The sequence below is a fragment of the Mesoplodon densirostris genome, chromosome 7 (assembly GCF_025265405.1).
Source record: "Mesoplodon densirostris isolate mMesDen1 chromosome 7, mMesDen1 primary haplotype, whole genome shotgun sequence".
Classification (NCBI taxonomy): domain Eukaryota; kingdom Metazoa; phylum Chordata; class Mammalia; order Artiodactyla; family Ziphiidae; genus Mesoplodon; species Mesoplodon densirostris.
In genome coordinates this window covers 105,288,824-105,308,179 of record NC_082667.1, presented here as the reverse complement: position 1 = coordinate 105,308,179, position 19,356 = coordinate 105,288,824, and the positions used below count along the sequence as shown (strand labels likewise).

The following is a 19,356-nucleotide window of genomic DNA, read 5'->3' as shown; positions in this document are numbered from 1 at the left end:
TTTTCCAACACAGTGTTTTTGCCTTTCCTTAAAGTTCAGTAGATCACTTCCCTTCTGATAAGAGATCTCAGATGCAGTAGATAGCATATATGTAGGAGTCAGCCTCTCAGAAACTCCACCACTAACTGATAATACCCCTGAGCTTACCACATACACAAGATTCTAGCACAGGAGACTGCTAGACTGTTATGGACTGAATGTTTGTATCTCCCCTTAGATTCATATATTGAAGCCCTAACGTCAGTGTGGCTATATTGGAGGTGGAGCCCCTAAAGAGCTGAGTAACACGGTAGACTAATGTACAGTACTAGCCAGTGAGCCTGGAGGCTGGGAATGTGCCTTATTTAATTTGTATCCTAAGTGCCTGGCAAGTTTGGCATATATTGAAGAGGCTCAAACCTCAGCTCCATCACTTATTAGGCAAGTTGCTTAACTTCTATAAAGCTCTTTTTTTTTTTTTCACTTGTAAAATGGGAGTAAAGTTGTTTGGGAGGATTAACTAAAACACTGTGTATATTAACATTATTTCTGGACCAAAGAGAATGCTATTTTATAACAATAAAAAATTTTTAAAGCATGAGAATAAAACAACATTTTCTTTTAAAGCATTTTTACCATCTTGAGGCAAACTAAACAAATAACCAGGTGAGGAAGGAAAGCACTAGATAACCCCAGTTCCAGAAATTTATCCCAGGGAAATAATAAAAGGTGTAGTCAAAAATTTAGACACAGGGATATTCACCTGAAGCATATGTAAGGAAGCAAAAAATATTAAAGTACCTGATGTCCCAAAATAGAAGAGTAGTTAAATAAGGGTGCATCTAATACAATATATTAGTCAGTTGTTAAATAGAACTCATGCTTTCAAAGAAGATTTCATGGTATGGGAAAAATGCTCATGATGTTATATTACGTAAAAGCAAGGTACAAAATTACATATAATAGAATAAAATTTTGTTTTAACAAGTCTACCTACGTACTGAATCACCCTATACTCATCCACCCACCCATCCATCTATCCATCCATCTATAACCTACTCTAAGGAAATGTGTCAAAATGGGCTTACCTTTGGGTAGGGGGACTATGGATAAATTAAGTTTTTCCTTTATCCCTCTTTGAATTTTCCATGTGTGATTCTGACTGGTTTGACGTCTTTTAATTATAAATTTAAAAATCCAAAGTCAGAAGTAAAAGTACAATTTCTCCCCTTTACAAAGTCTTAGAGGTTAACACAATTAAGAGTTTTTGATGAATATCCTTCTTAGATCTTTTGTCATGTGTACTACCTTTATAATTGAAAAAAGGTATTAAAAACGTCAATAGACATGAACAGCTCTACTACACTTGCACTTTCATAGTTTAGTTTCACAGTTCTCTTCCACTATCCGGAACATGGAGATGGTAACTTGGAAAATCCTTTTCTCATAGAACTTTAATAAAATGTTAAAAGTGACTGAAGTGTCCGTATGTGTGTGTATGTATAAAGTCCATTATTCCCAAAGAAACTCTCAAAAGTGAGAGACTGATCCTACTGGGCTTGCGTCTGCTCCTGTATGGGCTCTGTACCACCTGGGGGCTCAGTTACTGCTCAGAGTTAGGTGACTGTCTCAGAAAGGTGCTATTTTGGGAGCAATCCCAAACCCATGTTTCAATGCAGACTTCCTGAGGGGTTTTACTGATCAGTTTAAGTTGAAGACTTGTGGGAGAGAAGGAGAAGCGAAACCTCCGAGGCGCACAATATCTGCCACTGATTGTGAGCAGAAATGACTGAGCAACACATGCAGTTACGGGGCATCCTTTAGACGACAACAAATAGGTGTTAGAGGAAATGCATATGAAGCAAGATCGACAACAAAGGGCTAGTATCTCTGTCTGACGGTTTTGTGTGTGTGCGTTTATTTATGGGCCCCAGAGAAAGAGGTGCCAGGGAGGGAAGAGGCACAAAGAGTACTGCTGACATAAATGAAACGGTGTGCAAATAAGACCAACGTATGTCTACAGCCTGGCTGAGTGCCAGGGTGGCCCTGCCAGTGTGGGTGGCCAGTTCCAGCATGGCATTGCTCTTCCTACAAATGCAAATAAGCCATCTAGCTTCTGTCTATATCTTTCACAAAATCATTCATTTCCTGTCTGTTTCCTAGTTACGGTAACAATCACAAGCTTTAAAAATAGCTTGCCCTATATAATACGGCAGACAGTGCCCAATCTGTGTTTCGGGCCTGAGGCCCTCATAGCCAAGCTTTAAGCAGACTGCATTTTAATTTTTTCAAGGGGATTAGATTTTAAAAATAAATGAGTGATGTTGCCTCAATTTATGTCTAAATTTCTGGGTGAGAATGTAATGGCAGTTTATGAGGATTTGAACATGCTAGGCAACCACAGGCAGAGGAACAGACTGTCCACAGGAAGTGGCCTTGTCCTCAGGGACAGGGACACTAACTCCTCCGGGTCAGGAACCCGGCTTCACACCTGCTTGGGGCGGCCCAGCATCAAGGTGCCTTGACTACGCTGTAGTCATTACTCATTACTTAACTTCTGAATCAGCTCTACCTCCAGAGCTCCCTATTTCTGAAACTGCTGTTCACCTTCCTGATCATCGAGGCTCAAAACACTGTTATCGGTCTGGACTTCTTTTCTCTGGACCCTAACAGTCTATCAGTTCGATCTGTGCAATCTCATTTATACCATCCCCTCCTCTCCAGTTTCACGGGCACCATCCTAGCTCAAGCCCTCGTCACCTCCCCTGACACACACTCTAACCTTCTACTGTGCTTGTCACCAGTCTCTCTCCTATCCAATGCAGGCTACGGACCCTTCCAGGTTCATTTCTGAAGCACGATATGGATCATGGTGTTTCCTTATCAAAAAATCTCCGATTGTGTCCTACTACCTTGGAGAAGGTCCATTTGGAAAAAACTCTTTTTTTACAATTTAATTTTATTTATTCGGTCGCGCCAGGTCTTAGTTGTGGCAGGTGGGCTCCTTAGTTGCGGCTCGTCGGCTCCTTGGTTGTGGCACGTGGATTCCTTAGTCGTGGCTCAAGGGCTCCTTAGTTGTGGCTCGCCAGCTCCTTAGTTGCGGCATGTGAACTCTTAGTTGCGACATGCATGTGGGATCTAGTTTCCTGACCAGGGACTGAACCCAGGCCCCCTGCATTGGAGGCGGGGAGTCCCAACCACTGTGCCACCAGGGCAGTCCCCAAAACTCTCTTTATTAAAAAAAAAAAATTTTATTTATTTATTTGGCTGCACCGGGTCTTAGTTGTGGCATGTGGGATCTAGTTCCGTGACCAGGGATCGAACCTGGGCCCCCTCCATTGAGAGTGTGGAGTCTTAACCGCTGGACCACCAGGGAAGTCCCAGAAAAAACTCTCTTGATAATACTGAAACACGTTCCCGTGTTGAGAGCCCCAACCTAGAGAAAGCGTCTATCCCTTGGCTTGCCATTCAAAGCAAGGCTATTTGTCTTTATTTTGTACAACTTCCCTTCACATGCCCTCTCCCTCAGCCACACTGAGCTCCTGCTCTGACTTAGAGGGACCCAGGCTTTCCTGACGTTTGCTGCTGCTCAGGCCTTTCCCTCCACCGAGATATCACACCCTAGTTTCCATCCACCCTGATTCTGCCCTCCTCCCACTTCCCAGCTCTGACAGTTAAACCAAAGACATTCCCAATCAAATGAACTAAAAGCAACTCCCCCGTCTCCTTCTAGTCTTGTAGCACTTTTATTTTTTTATCTCTTTAAGGGACCAATTATGTTTTATCAATTTATTCAGTACCTGGCACATTACCTTTAGTTAAGCTTCATGTCTCTTCTGCTAGACTACAAACTTTGAGGCAGAACTAATGTCTGAGTCATCTTTTTATTACCTAACGAGGCTAAAAAGACAGGAAACCAATATTTGCTGAGTGTCTACAATTTGCCCAAAACCTCACACCCATTCTTTCAATTAATCCTCACAACAGTCTCATAAAGTTGGTATCCTTGTTTTACACAAGAGAAATGGAGGTTCAAAGAAGTTAGTCACTTTATCCAAGTTCACACAGCTAGTGAAGAACAGTCTATTTTAAACATACTCTAAGACCTGCCCATTAATATGATCCTCTGTATATCACTGGATGCTAAGTATATAAAACACAAATTAGAAGTTAAATAAATATTCATTAAATGAGGGAAGCTGTCATGTTCCATATACTAAAAGCCAACTTTATGCAGCACACCAGAATAAACTTATCTCCTTTAAGTATGTTCAAACTGGACACAAAAAGATGTTTTGACTGACCAAAAAAGATGGCTCATCATTTTGTAGCTGCAGCACAGGCAGCAGAAGAGAGGCCACAATAAAATAGGCAAAGCCCAATTTAGCACAATAGTTATACTTTTGTTTTCAGAATTACAATTGGTTTAAAAAAAAAATCCAAAACCTATGAGGGAGAGAACTTGAGAGAAGGAATTGGTTAAGGAAAGAGAATGAAGAAGGATTCTGAAAAGTACACATGAGATCTGACATGTTACATAACCGTCGTAATGACAAGATGGAGAGAGAGCGAGATTAGGCCTGGATACTTTTCTCAGGTCTTCTGCACAAAAACAACTCCTCCCAAGTGACTTGAGGAAATGACAAAGTTCAGCTAAGCCGAAGTACAACATTTGTGTGGACAGAGTTGAAATCTCCAGCCAACCAACAAGCTTGGAGTCTCTCAAATACATCTGTACCTTTGGAGTGTCGACACACTCTTCCTCCATGAATGCTGCTTCCGCCTGACAGCCGGATGCTGGAAACGTGAAGGCGTCCACATTGGATGCCTGTGGGAGGAGGGCAGATCGCATCACTCGCACGTTTGGTGAATGCACCGTCACTGGGAGTCCCACAGTTTGTGTCTGTAAATATGGCAAGAACGGAAAGTTTGGGAACATTAATACTTTCTATATAAATATACAAAATTCTTGAAATAAAACAATTCTTCCTGATGTAATTAAAGGATAAACAGTGATTTGTTGGAAACTCCAGAAAAGATGTGATGAAGTACGTACACGGTACAGGTATCGATCTGAGGCAGTCTAGCAATCAATTATTCTGAGATAGGTTGTACAGAATTTCATTCCTGTTCCATGATGAGGTGCATAACTTTCACAGATGACAGGAAAGCTAGCCTTTGTAAGGAATCTAAGATGCTCTTTTTCAATTTAATGAACATATATTGTCTATATCCTTAAATATATTACCTTGGAAAGATACAAAGAAGAATAGAGAAGTCCCAGTCTCTAGGAGTAGGAGATCAAAACTGAACCAGAGATAAGATACACACACAACTAAGTGTAATACAAAGCACACTGCAGTAAGGGCTATCTACCTGCATCTCTCTTTTTTTTTTTTTTTTGGTGGGGTACGGGGTGAGATGGTATATATTTCTTGGGAAGGGTGTGAGTGAAGAGGAAGAAGAGAGAAGCAGCAGCTACTCGGAGGGGACAGGAATGTCCTTCTTTGAAAGAGACGCACAGACGGAACACACACAGCCTGCTTGCCCGGTGGAAACAGAGATGCTTATTGCTGAGCAAGTTATGTTCCTGAAGTCAACCTACTCTAGAAAGTCCATTCTCCATGTCTCCTCTGTTAAAAATTCTAAGTAAACAAGTATTACAAAGTCTTCCTCATTTAAAAGAGAATTTTCCTTTATGACAATTGGCAAGAATTGATTTTGAAGATGAAACCGTTGGATAATCCTTTCCTCCCCATTTCTTCAAAACTAGCAGAATAATTTATTAGATGCCTTTTGAACATAACAGACATTGCAAAACATCCGAGAGAACAATCATCATACCAGTTTCTAAAAGGCAGAGGAATGGCCGGTATTTTTTCTGCCATTGTCACTTTAAGGGATATAGGATGGTGAGCTTTAAATTCAAACAAGTGAAAAGGAACAAAATGGTATGATTCTAGCTTTTCCCTTCCCAAGACCTGGTTTTGATTCCTGGCTCCATCACTTACTAATTGTGTGAACCTAATCAGTTACCTAAACTCTTTGCATCTTATTTTCTTTGCCTCTAAAAAACATCATAATATCTACTTCACAGTGAAGTTAGGACTCTAAAAGGCAACATGTAAAGTCCTTCACTCAGTAACGTTAATTCCTCCTTTCTCCTTCTTTCTAAAGTCTTAAAATGATGACTATATATATATATATATATATTTTTTTTTTTTTTGCGGTATGCAGGCCTCTCCCTGTTGTGGCCTCTCCCGTTGCGGAGCACAGGCTCCGGATGCGCAGGCTCAGCGGCCATGGCTCACGGGCCCAGCCGCTCTGCGGCATGTGGGATGTACCCGGAGCGGGGCACGAACCCGTGTCCCCTGAATCGGCAGGCGGACTCTCAACCACTGCGCCACCAGGGAAGCCCGACAATAATTTAATACAGGAATTAGTAAAATGAATACACAGTTTTGTTCTCAGATACTAGCTAATGGTTCCCAGTTAAAATTTCAGGTTGATGGTTTTCAATAATGGGGGAATATGTTATAAATACACTTTATACTTGACTAAGACTATATTTAGAATATACTTTATATTCCAACACTAACATCATTAGATATACTGCAGGAGATAAAGAACAAAATAGCAATAGCAAAGTGCCGGTATTATATGGATGGTAAAAAGAGACAGAAAATACACTGTATATTATTCTAAGCATGACAAAGAAATAGCTTTTCTTATAACATCATTTCTCAGGCCTATATCCTCAGCCACTTTTGAGATGAAACATTTTTTTTTCCTTTCAAGCATTAGTCATTTAAATTAATTTTTTTAGCCACAATGTAAAATTTAAACTTCCGCATAAAGCATATTTGATACATTCTTCTTACCCTTATCATTGGCTTTTCAATCAAAGGATAAAGCTGAACTTTGATTTCTGTTTCCCAAATTTATTAGACTGCTCCTTATCAGGGCAAAGCACTACCTGTAGACACTGCCCTGGAAATGAGATACCAACATGATAACTATGATATGCTCTTCTCACTCCCTGCCTCTTGTTAGCTGTGACTTTTTAAATGGCAGGATTGTGCTGGGCCAGACCAAGCATAACACATTTTCCTTTCACATCCAACCTGGACTACAACAACTTACTGTGAACTTCGTAAGGACAGAGAAATAACACATTTTATTGTGACAGCCGCTTCATAGGAAATACAATGATAGATTCAGGGGTCTTCTTTTTAGGATTCTTGCAATCACTGACGGGATTAAAGAAGTCTTTTTGGCACAAGTTAGATTATAAATATTCAAATAGCATGCCCAGCACTAAAGATCTGATTAAAGAATATGTTATTATAATAAATAGATGGTTGATTAATATCCCAAGCAAGCAGATATTACCAGTTTCTCCAAGAGTGGCCATAAACACAATAGGCACATGGAAAGATGTTCAACATCGCTAATTATTAGAGAAATACAAATCAAAACTACACTGAGATATCACCACACACCGGTCAGAATGGCCATCATTAAAAAGTCTACAAATAACAAATTCTGGAGAGCATGTGGAGGAAAGGGAACCCTCTTACACTGGTCGGAATGTAAGTTGGTGCAGCCACCATGGAAAACAGTATGGAGGTTCCTCAGAAAGCTAAAAATAGAATTACCATATGATCCAACAATCCCACTTCTGGGTATATATCCAGACAAAACTATAATTCAAAAAGATACATGCACCCCTATGTTCATAGCAGCACTATTTACAATCGCCAAGACACGGAAACAACCTAAATGTAAATCGACAGAGGAATGGATAAAGAAGATGTGGTACATATATACAATGGAATACTACTCAGCCATAAAAAAGAATGAAATAATGCCATTTGCAGCAACATGGATGCAACTAGAGATTATCACACCAAATGAAGAAAGTCAGAAAGAGAAAGACAAATACCATATGATATCACTTATATGTAGAATCTAAAATATGGCACAAATGAACCTATCTACAAAACAGAAAGGGACTCACAGGCATAGAGCACAGACTTGTGGTTACCAAAGTGGAGGGGAGGTAGGGGAGGGATGGACTGGGAGTCTGGGATAGTAGATGCAAACTATTATGTATAGAATGGATAAAGAGCAAGGGAACTATATTCAGTATCCTGGGATAAATCATAATGAAAAAGAATATAAAAAAGAGTGTATATATGTGTATAACTGAGTCACTTTTCTGTACAGCAGAAATTAACACAACATTGTAAATCAACTATACTTCAATAAAAAAAAATTAAAAAAAAAAGAATGGCCATAAACAATGACCATGTCCACTAACTGTAATGACTTTTTAGATCATATGTTTATTGTCTTGAATCTCTTCTTCTGATTTTATGCTTTCCACACCATTAAAATGAAAATAACATTTTCTCCTACGGGAAAAATCTTTACTGGTCCCATAGGAAAATGCTTATTATGGACAGAATTGTGCCCCCCGCCCCCGCCCCCATCTATATGTTGAAGCCCTAACACCCAATGTGACTCTATCTGGAGACAGGGCCTTTAAGGAGGTAATTAAGGTTAAATGAGGTCATAAGGGTGGGGACCTAATGCAAAAGGACTGGTGTCCCTCTAAGAAGAGGATGACATACCAGAGATCTCTCTTCCTGCATGGGCAGAGAAGAGGATGTGCAAGGACATAGTGAGAAGGTGGCCATCTACAGGCCAGGAAGAGAGTCCTCAGAACCCTGATGGCCCCTTGATCTTGGACTTCCAGCCTCTAAAACTGCGAAAACATAAACTTTGTTGTTGAAGCCGCCCAGTCTGTGGTGCTTTGTTAACAGCAGCCCTAGTTGACTTTTTCTTACAGTTGTGGAGGGCAACCTCTAATCAGTAATTAAAGAAGAACTGGGATGAGTGTTTCATTCTAGTCTACTTACAGTTGATGGGAAGTTGGAGTGAAGGACTATTAAAAACTAGCAGAATTCACAAGAAAAAGGCATATTTTAAAAAAATAGTCACCTGCAGTCAATCAGATGTAACATTTCCTATATATTATGTGGCAAATATAAGTACTCTAAATCCATCTAAGATGGGAATCTCAATGTTTTCTAAGTAGTAATCATGAGTTGTTCATCACTATACCATAAATTCCTTAAGGGCAGGGACTGTTTCCTGGGTACCTATGAAACCATGATGGCTGGGACTGTGCCTGGCACGTAAGTGCTCTATCTGAACGGAACTGCTGGTATCAATTAATCAATTTTATCTTTGTAGAAAACTTATGAAGTAGGTATTGCTATTTCCATTTTATAGTTAAGGACCCTGGAGCTCAGAGATGCTGACTTGTTGAAGTCACTCAGCTCAGTATGGAACCCAAGGTCTGCTTGATTGCACAAGTCATGTGATCTCTGCAAAGGATATTGTGATTTCCCCAGTTCCTTATCACTCTATCAAGTAACAAGTGATTTGCCACTTCTTTAAAAAGATAGTAGAACATCAAAGAATTCAAAGGGAGAAGGCTCTACTAAAGCTTTAAGCATATTTATAGTCATAAAAACAGAGAAATCTATTTTTTAACAAGTTCAATACTAAACATTAGAATGTGAAGTCTCATAGGGAAGGGAGATCTTCTTCAACCCCAGTGCCTGTTTCTTAGCATCCAGATGGCACTCAAGACAAGTTTCTGAATGAGCTCTGAAGATTGCTATTTGAATTAGATACATTTTAAGTCACAGTAAATAGCTTTCTATGATAACTTGGATCAATGAATAAAATGAGAAGAACTCACGGGGTGCTTGGTAATAAAAAAAATGATCAAACATAAGAAGCCCCAAGCCAAATGAAATACAACTTGAGATCTAAGGAATTTGCTTCAAGTTTAGATATGAAAGGAAATCATGTACAATAACATATGCGTGTGCTCAGGAGCAATCGTTTATGTAACCCTCACTTGTGTAATGTTTCAGAAGAATAAAGAGACCCGGGAGGGAAGCTACTCAGCATGGGGGCTTTCCTGCTTCCTATCCTTCTGCCTGGCAGCATTTTCCAGAGGGAAGGGGCACTCTCCATCTCACTATTACTACCCCAACTTAGGAATTCTCATTTTATCTCCCTCCTCTCTATCCTGAAAGCCATACCACTCGACTTTGAAGGATTCCAAGTGCTCAGAGATACTTCAACCCAAATATCTGGAACTTTATTGATATATTATTTTACTCACATCAGTATCAATACTCACATTATTTTAGATATTAAAATATGTATAACAAGGTACACCATTTACCTATTAAAATCAAGATGATTTTAATTTCCTGGGGTTTCTTTTTCACATATTCTGTAGAAGCCAATGCAAAATTCTACTATAATTCTATACATTTTGTAAAATTGCCAAACAAAAAATACAAAGTGAAAACTCTTTTGCTCTTACTTGTACTTTATTTTATTTTTATTTATCTAACTTTATTTATTTAACATTTTCATTGGAGTATAATTGCTCTACAATGGTGTGTTAGTTTCTGCTTTATAACAAAGTGAATCAGCTATACATATACATATATCCCCATATCTCTTCCCTCTTGCGTCTCCCTCCCATCCTCCCTATCCCACCCCTCTAGGTGGACACAAAGCACCGAGCTATCTCCCTGTGCTATGTGGCAGCTTCCCACTAGCTATCGATTTTATATTTGGTAGTGTATATATGTCCGTGCCACTCTCTCAATTCCTCCCAGCTTACCCTTCCCACTCTCCATGTGCTCAAGTCCATTCTCTACGTCTGTGTCTGTATTCCTGTCCTGCCCCTAGGTTCTTCAGAACCATTTTTTTTCTTTTAGATTCTATATATATGTGTTAGCACACGATATTCGTTTTTCTCTGTCTAACTTACTTCACTCTGTATGACAGACTCTAGGTCCATCCACCTCACTACAAATAACTCAATTTCGTTTTTTTTAAGGCTGAGTAATATTCCATTGTATATATGTGCCACATCTTCTTTATCCATTCATCTGTTGATGGACACTTAGGTTGCTTCCATATCCTGGCTATTGTAAATAGAGCTGCAATGAACATTGTGGTACATGACTCTTTTTGAATTATGGTTTTCTCAGGGTATATGCCCAGTAGTGGAATTGCTGGGTCATATGGTAGTTCTATTTTTAGTTTTTTAAGGAAACTCCATACTGTTCTCCATAGTGGCTGTATCAATTTACATTCCCACCAACAGTGCAAGAGGGTTCTCTTTTCTCCACACCCTCTCCAGCATTTATTGTTTCTAGATTTTTTGATGATGGCCATTCTGACCGGTGTGAGGTGACACCTCATTGTAGTTTTGATTTGCATTTCTCTAATGATTAGTGATGTTGAGCATCCTTTCACATGTTTGTTGGTGACCTGTATATCTTCCTTGGAGAAATGTCTACTTAGGTCTTCTGCCCATTTTTGGTTTGGGTTGTTTGTTTTTCTGATATTGAGCTGCATGAGCTGCTTGTAAATTTTGGAGATTAATCCTCTGTCAGTTGCTTTGTTTGCAAATATTTTCTCCCATTCTCAGGGTTGTCTTTTAGTCTTGTTTATGGTTTCATTTGCTGTGCAAAAGCTTTGAAGTTTCATTAGGTCCCATGTGTTTATTTTTGTCTTTATTTCCATTTCTCTAGGAGGTGGGTCAAAAAGGATCTTGCTGTGATTTATGTCATAGTGTTCTGCCTATGTTTTCCTCTAAGAGTTTGATAGTGTCTGGCCTTATATTTAGGTCTCTAATCCATTTTGAGTTTATTTTTGTGTATGGTGTTAGGGAGTGTTCTAATTTCATTCTTTTACATGTAGCTGTCCAGTTTTCCCAGCACCACTTATTGAAGAGGCTGTCCTTTCTCCACTGTATATTCTTGCCTCCTTTATCAAAGATAAGGTGACCAGGGCCTCCCTGGTGGCGCAGTGGTTAAGAGTCCGCCTGCCGATGCAGGGGATACGGGTTCGTGCCCCGGTCTGGGAGGATCCCACATGCCGCGGAGCGGCTGGGCCCGTGAGCCATGGCCGCTGGGCCTGCGCATCCGGAGCCTGTGCTCCGCAACGGGAGAGGCCACAACAGTGAGAGGCCCGCATACCGCAAAAAGAGAAAAAAAAAAAAAAAAAAAAAAAAAAAAAAGATAAGGTGACCATATGTGCATGGGTTTATCTCTGGGCTTTCTATCCTGTTCCATTGGTCTATATTTCTGTTTTTGTGCCAGTACCATACTGTCTTGATTACTGTAGCTTTGTAGTATAGTCTGAAGTCCCAGAGTCTGATTCCTCCAGCTCCATTTTTCTTTCTCAAGATTGCTTTGGCTATTCGGGGTCTTTTGTGTTTCCATACAAATTGTGAAATTTTTTGTTCTAATTCTGTGAAGAATGCCATTGGTAGTTTGATAGGGATTGCACTGAATCTGTAGATTGCTTTGGGTAGTATAGTCATTTCCACAATGTTGATTCTTCCAATCCAAGAACATGGTATATCTCTCCATTTGTTTGTATCATCTTTAATTTCTTTCATCAGTGTCTTCTAGTTTTCTGCATACAGGCCTTTTGTCTCCTTAGGTAGGTTTATTCCTAGGTATTTTATTCTATTTGTTGCAATGGTAAATGGGAGTGTTTCCTTAATTTCTCTTTCAGATTTTTCATCATTGGTGTATAGGAATGCAAGAGATTTCTGTGCATTAATTTTGTATCCTGCTACTTTACCAAATTCATTGATTAGCTCTAGCAGTTTTCTGGTACCATCTTTAGGATTCTCTCATGTCATCTGCAAACAGTGACAGTTTTACTTTTCTTTTCCGATTTGGATTCCTTTTATTTCTTTCTCTTCTCTGATTCCTGTGGCTAAAACTTCCAAAACTACATTGAAGAATGGTGGTGAGAGTGGGCAACCTTGTCTTGTCCCTGATATTAGAGGAAATGCTTTCAGTTTTTCACCATTGAGAACGATGTTGGCTGTGGGTTTGTCATATATGGCCTTTATTATGTTGAGGTAAGTTCTCTCTATGCCTACTTTCTGGAGCGTTTTTATCATAAATGGGTGTTGAATTTTGTCAAAATCTTTTTCTGCATCTATTGAGATGATCATATGGTTTTTACCCTTCATTTTGTTAATATGGTGTATCATGTTGATTGATTTGCATATATTGAAGAATCCTTGCATTCCTGGAATAAACCCCACTTGATCATGGTGTGTGATCCTTTTAATGTGCTCTTGGATTCTGTTTGCTAGTCTTTTGTTGAGGATTTTTGCATCTATGTTCATCACTGTTATTGGCCTGTAGTTTTCTTTCTTTGTGACCGCATTGTCTGGTTTTGGTATCAGGGTGATAGTGGCCTCATAGAATGAGTTTGGGAGTGTTCCTCCCTCTGCTATATTTTGGAAGAGTTTGAGAAGGATAGGTGTTAGCTCTTCTCTAAATGTTTAATAAAATTCACCTGTGAAGCCATCTGGTCCTGGGCTTTTGTTTGCTAGAAGATTTTTAATCACAGTTTCAATTTCAGTGCTTGTGACTGGTCTGTTCATATTTTCTATTTATTCCTGGTTCAGTCTCGGGAGGTTGTGCATTTCTAAGAATTTGTCCATTTCTTCCAGGTTGTCCATTTTATTGGCATAGAGTTGCTTGCAGTAATCTCTGATGATCCTTCGTATTTCTGCAGTGTCAGTTGTTACTTCTCCGTTTTCATTTCTAATTCTATTGATTTGAGTCCTCTCCGTTTTTTTATTGATGAGTCTAGGTAATGGTTTATCAATTTTGTATACCTTCTCAAAGAATCAGATTTTAGTTTTAATGATCTTTGCTATCATTTCCTTCATATCTTTTTCATTTATTTCTGATCTGATCTTTATGATTTCTTTCCTTCTGCTAACTTTGGGGTTTTTTTGTTCTTATTTCTCTAATTGCTTTAGGTGTAAGGGTAGGTTTTATATTTGAGATATTTCTTGTTTCTTCTTCTTTTTTTTTTTTTTTTTTGCGGTATGCGGGCCTCTCACCGCTGTGGCCTCTCCTGCTGCGGAGCACAGGCTCTGGATGCACAGGCTCAGTGGCCATGGCTCACGGGCCCAGCCACTCTGCGGCATGTGGGATCCTCCCAGACAGGGGCACGAACCCATGTCCTCCGCATTGGCAGGTGGACTCTCAATCACTGTGCTGCCAGGGAAGCCCCTATTTCTTGTTTCTTGAGGTAGGATTGTATTGCTATAAACTTCCCTCTTAGAACTGCTTTTGCTGCATCCCATAGGTTTTGCATCATCATGTTTTCATTGTCATTTGTTTCTAGGTATTTTTTGATTTCCTCTTTGATTTATTCAGTGATCTCTTGGTTATTAAGTAGTGTATTGTTTACCCTCCATGTATTTGCATTTTTTCCAGATTTTTTCCTGTAATTGATATCTAGTCTCATAGCATTGTGGTCGGAAAAGATACTTGATACGATTTCAATTTTCTTAAATTTACCAAGGCTTGATTTGTGACCCAAGGTATGATCTATCCTGGAGAATGTTCCATAAGCACTTGAGAAGAAAATGTATTCTGTTGTCTTTGGATGGAATGTCCTATAAATATCAATTAAGTCCTTCTTGCTTAATGTATCATTTAAAGCTTGTGTTTCCTTATTTATTTTCATTTTGGATGATCTGTCCATTGGTGAAAGTGGGGTGTTAAAGTCCCCTACTATGATTCTTACTTGCACTTTAAATAAAGTAAGTACTCACTCATGTAAGTAGATGGAAATCCTAATAGATCATGTGAACGAACCACTCCTCTTCTCATCCTCTATGCAGGTGATCTCCCAATTCTCCTAAGCCCTAGCCTCTCTCCAGGGACTCAGATCCATTGTTCCTTGTAAGCAGCTGAGTCTCTGCCACCACGACTCCCTCAGCCTTCGGGTCAACAATGGAGTCATCTCTAATTTGTCATCCCTTCCTCCCCAACACTGATTTATTACTTTATATAACAAACACTTATATAGCACTGTTCTAAGTGCTGAACAATTATTACCTAACTTAAACGTTTTAACATCCTATAATTATTCCCATTTTAAAGCTTGGGAAACTGAGGCAGAGAAAGACCTTAAGTAACTTTTTTAAGGTCCACAGCAGGAAACGGCAGAATCTGGGATGTGCTTGTCCCTACTTTAAACCATCACATTGAACTGCCTCTCCAGATCAGTGATAAGTTCATCCAGAGTCTACCTCTGAAATGTTCCTTACACTTCTCCCTTCCTGTTTCCTTCCACCGGAACAGTATTAGCTCAAGTCTTCAGTGTTTCTCATCTCAACTACTATAATCATCTTCTAACAGCTCTCTCCAAATTTCTTCTCTTCTGTAGCCAATCTATCCTTCCCAATGTTACCAGATTGCAAGCTTGAAGTATGGATATAATTTTACCGCTCTTTTGCTTAACAGTCTTCAGTAGTTCCTCATTTCTTCCTGAATTATTAGTAAACTCTTTACCTTGGCATTCAAAGCCCTTCACAACATGGCTTCAACTTAGCACTCCAACTCTTTCATTTCCCTATTCTTTAATTCAAGTGAATTAATTTGAACAAGTCCTACGCTTGCCCACTTGAGTACTTCTGCTCACACTGCTTCTGCCTATGTATAATGCCTTTAACCACTGGCTCTCCCTAACAAAGTCCTACACAGCTGTGAAGCTCTACCTTGAACGCCGCCTCTCCCACAAAGCCTTCCCAATCAGATGCATCTCTCTCTCCTCTGCCCTTTTTTAAAAAAAGGTTTTCTCTATCAAAATGATATTCACAGCATCTTCTAAATTTTGCCCTTTCTCTATTTTGAATGATGGTTATTCATGATGTTGTCTTATTTTGCTTCTATAATGTAATGACTCTGAGGGCAACGACTCTTTTATACATCCTCTTCCCTGTAGTGTCTAATAAAAGAAGCTTACATAGTAAACCTGCAATAAAAATTTGTTAAATGAAATTGAATGTACAGGCTAGTTACAATAATTCTTAACATAAGTGAATGATAAAAAAATGAGAAACCTCTTAAAGAAAAAAACTGTTCGAAATAAACTTAATCCTTAAAAATAGCAAGATGATAAAACATTTGAGGATCTAGTGAACGACGATAGAAAAAACTTTACAGAAAAACAAGGTGTAGAGGATGAAATCCTAACCCTTTGTACTACACGATGAAAAATGTGTCAACCATGTGAACAGGCACATGCACAGATAAGACTATTGGCTAATGGGGTGTTACCTTGGCAACTGTTTGTTCAGCGATGGTGCTAGGCCGACGCTGGCGGGCATCAAGTCTCTGCTCCACAGGAAAACTGCTCCTATGTGATTTTAGGCGCTCCACCAACAAGTAATAGATGGCAGCAAAGTGGTTATAGCTCTTGTTCTGCAAAGCCTGGAAGAGAAAGCAAGTGCCAAAGGCAGAGAACCATAAAAACCAATTCAATGATTTAAACCTTTCTAAAAAATGAGGGAAAAACACAACATTGCAAATCAACTATACTTCAATAAAATTTGAAAAATAAATTTAAAAAGGAGGGAAGATACCATGTGTTCTTAAAAACAAGCAAAGTAACAAGCAAAGTATGCCTCAAAATGAAAGCTATTCCAGAAGTTAGACTAGAAGACAGATAACTTCATTAATTGTCTCAAGGATGATACCTCTGAATGACTTGACCGGCTCCTTTACGTTAATAGGATCCATTTATTTTTCTGCATTCAGAGAAAGTGCCATCATTGTCTCATGCAGACATTCCCCAATCCTGTTATATGGTCCCATCTCATAGCTGAAACTAGGCTGTAAGGCTGGTTAGTAACCTGAGCCCAGAGGCTCTAATTCCACAGCCTTGACACAAGTCCAAACCATTGCAAACTCTGAGGTCAATGATTAAAGTCTTTGGGGAAATTTCTGGTGATTATTTTGGGCTGGAGAATGACATCTGGATGCTAGGTTGAGAGACGCTGGGTCTCCATTCTTAGGTAATTTTTTCCTCTTGTTTTTGCAGTCCAACCCTCTTGAAACCTTGAAAATAAAGTTGTTTCCCAATTTTTCACATCCCTAGCTGGCCAGCTCTCCCAGGATACTAACAGAACAGAAAAACAACGGCTCCTTTGGCGTCTAATGCCACATGACAGGCTGCATGAGTGCTGTGCAGTGCAGCTCAGATGCGAGCACTGGCAGCAAACATCACAGGCCAGGGGAACTGCACTCACAGCTGCCTTCAAGGGCAAGTACAAAAAAACCTCTCTAAGCATGTGATGAGCAAAGCAGGAAAGCAGTCTGGTTTCATTTATGGCTACGATGAAGGAAGAGGCAGCACAGTTTGGAGCACTTTACCTTCACAGGGGGGCGTTTTATAGTCTTTCTTGTCATGCTTCATCCTGAAAAGCACTGTTTGTTCTTTGCCTGTTGCGGGGCTATTAGAAATATGTATATCCTATGCACATGCCAGCTGTTAAAGGACAGAAACAAAGCTGCCAAGGAATTTCCCAGGTTCATGACCTTCTCAGTTCTATGACCCATAAAACTTCCAAATCAGGAATCCACCTGTTTTTGCCTTCTGAGTTTCTTCAGTTCACAACCTAAACCCGATGCCTACCCTTCTTGTTTCCTGCACAGCCCTCAGCCTTGTTCCATATCTGCACATTTATGTTTCATATAAACTAGCTTATTACCTGTATAGAACTTCATGTTTCATCTTAGAAGAAACTTTCTACTTTGTATTTGCTAAGCTTCCAGCTTTGTCTTTTCTCAATCCCATATAAACACTTCCTTTTGATTTTTTTTGGCAGCTGGGGCAAAGGGAGGAATTTTTATATTGATTAAAAGCAAACATAAATACAGTGTGATGAAATCTTCAGGGAACACTGAACAGTAGGCTTAGGTACTGGGATGGCTAAAAGACCAGGATGACAGGTATGAGCATGAAATTTCAAGTTACTAAGTACAACAGAGTCCTAAAATTTCTCTAGTCGAATCTCTGACCACTTTACCTCAATGGTTTTCTGTTGATCTATTCCAAGGCCGTGCATCAATCGCAGAACCTGTTCATTAAACTCCCCAATGGATGGCTCATTTTCTTGCCCTTGTGGATAGAGAACAGGTCTCTGTACAGGAACTTCTACGAGCATCCACTTATGCTCCTTGATTTGAGCTATGGTTAGACGTTTGGACGGGTCTAGGACCAACATCCTTCGAATAAGGTGCTCACAATCTACAGAAAACACAATGTTACAAAAGTCACGTAAATCACCTTGCACTTTGGGGTATTGACTTGACTCATGTGACTTTGTACAATGGTGTTAATCTTTGTATCCTCCACAGTACCCACGGGAAAGCAGAAGGTCAAATGAATAAATGAATACCTGAAGGCTACTTGTATTTGTCAAGTTCACATGATGAATGCTGGCACATAAAATTAACCATCACTGTGAATGAATACTTAAGAAAAAACAGGAGGGTGTAGGTCTATCCAATTCTGTACTTAATGAACCTTTTTACTGAATTTCTCAACTTACAATATCTAGACGTAGACTTAGATTTCCACTAAAGAAAAAAACAAGCCTTCTTCCTAGAAAAAGCAAATAATAAACGGTTCCTTACAGTCACTTCTGAGGCTGATACACTAAGGCTATTAAGTGAGGCCGGAGCTCTCCAAGGGACTGTTGCTATTCTCCGTATCAGTGCAACTGAGAAAAATGTACATGAAACACTAGTCACTTCTGATGACACTAAATAAACTGCACTGCTGCAACCCTGGGCACTAGCTTATTCTCTGAGCTGACATCATATTCTTTACTACCCCCACATAAACTAGCTTTTTATCACTTGCTATGTTCTAGGCACCATGCTAAGAGCTTTACAGAGCTTAATTTAATTAATCCCCACAATATCCCTGTTAGAAACTATTGTTATTTCCATTTTATAGACTGAGGAAACTGAAGCACAGAGATAAAACTTGCCAAGGCCAGACTACCAGTAAGTGGTGCACTCAGGATGAAAACCAGGTGGCTGGCTCCAAAATCTATCCTCTTAACTACTAGAACATTACTTCTGTTACCAGGAACAAGCAAGTTAAGGATAAAATCCAAAATCTAAACTGAGTAAATTTAACTGCTGCCCATGCAGCAACCCAATACAAGACTGGAAGGGATTATGGCACTTCATCTTAATTCAACAGTTTTGCTAGTTGGTTTTAAATTTAATTAAAAAATTTAATTTTGTAACTTTCCACCAATAGATGTGGGAAAATCCATTTCATACTTAGAGTGAAATGGTTGTGAATCTGTATCTACAAAATGCTTCTCTAAGTCTAAAATAAACCTGGTTGTTTAGTAGCATATTGTTTAGCCTCCATGTGTTTGTATTTTTTAGTTTTTTTCCTGTAATTGATGTCTAGTCT

At 39.4% G+C, this 19,356-nt stretch overlaps 1 protein-coding gene across 3 annotated transcripts in view; it reads right to left on the bottom strand.

Moving 5' to 3' along the window:
- The window catches only part of SIK2 (salt inducible kinase 2), a 140,333-nt gene that overhangs the window by 12,432 nt on the left and 108,545 nt on the right, over positions 1 to 19,356 (bottom strand). For all 3 annotated transcript variants that reach the window (XM_060105406.1, XM_060105408.1, XM_060105407.1), the window contains exons 7-9: positions 17,948 to 18,168; positions 16,197 to 16,349; positions 4,718 to 4,882 (exon numbers count right to left, since the gene is read on the bottom strand). In XM_060105406.1, coding sequence (XP_059961389.1) covers positions 4,718 to 4,882; positions 16,197 to 16,349; positions 17,948 to 18,168 — 539 coding nt within the window. The remainder of the gene's footprint in view (positions 1 to 4,717; positions 4,883 to 16,196; positions 16,350 to 17,947; positions 18,169 to 19,356) is intronic.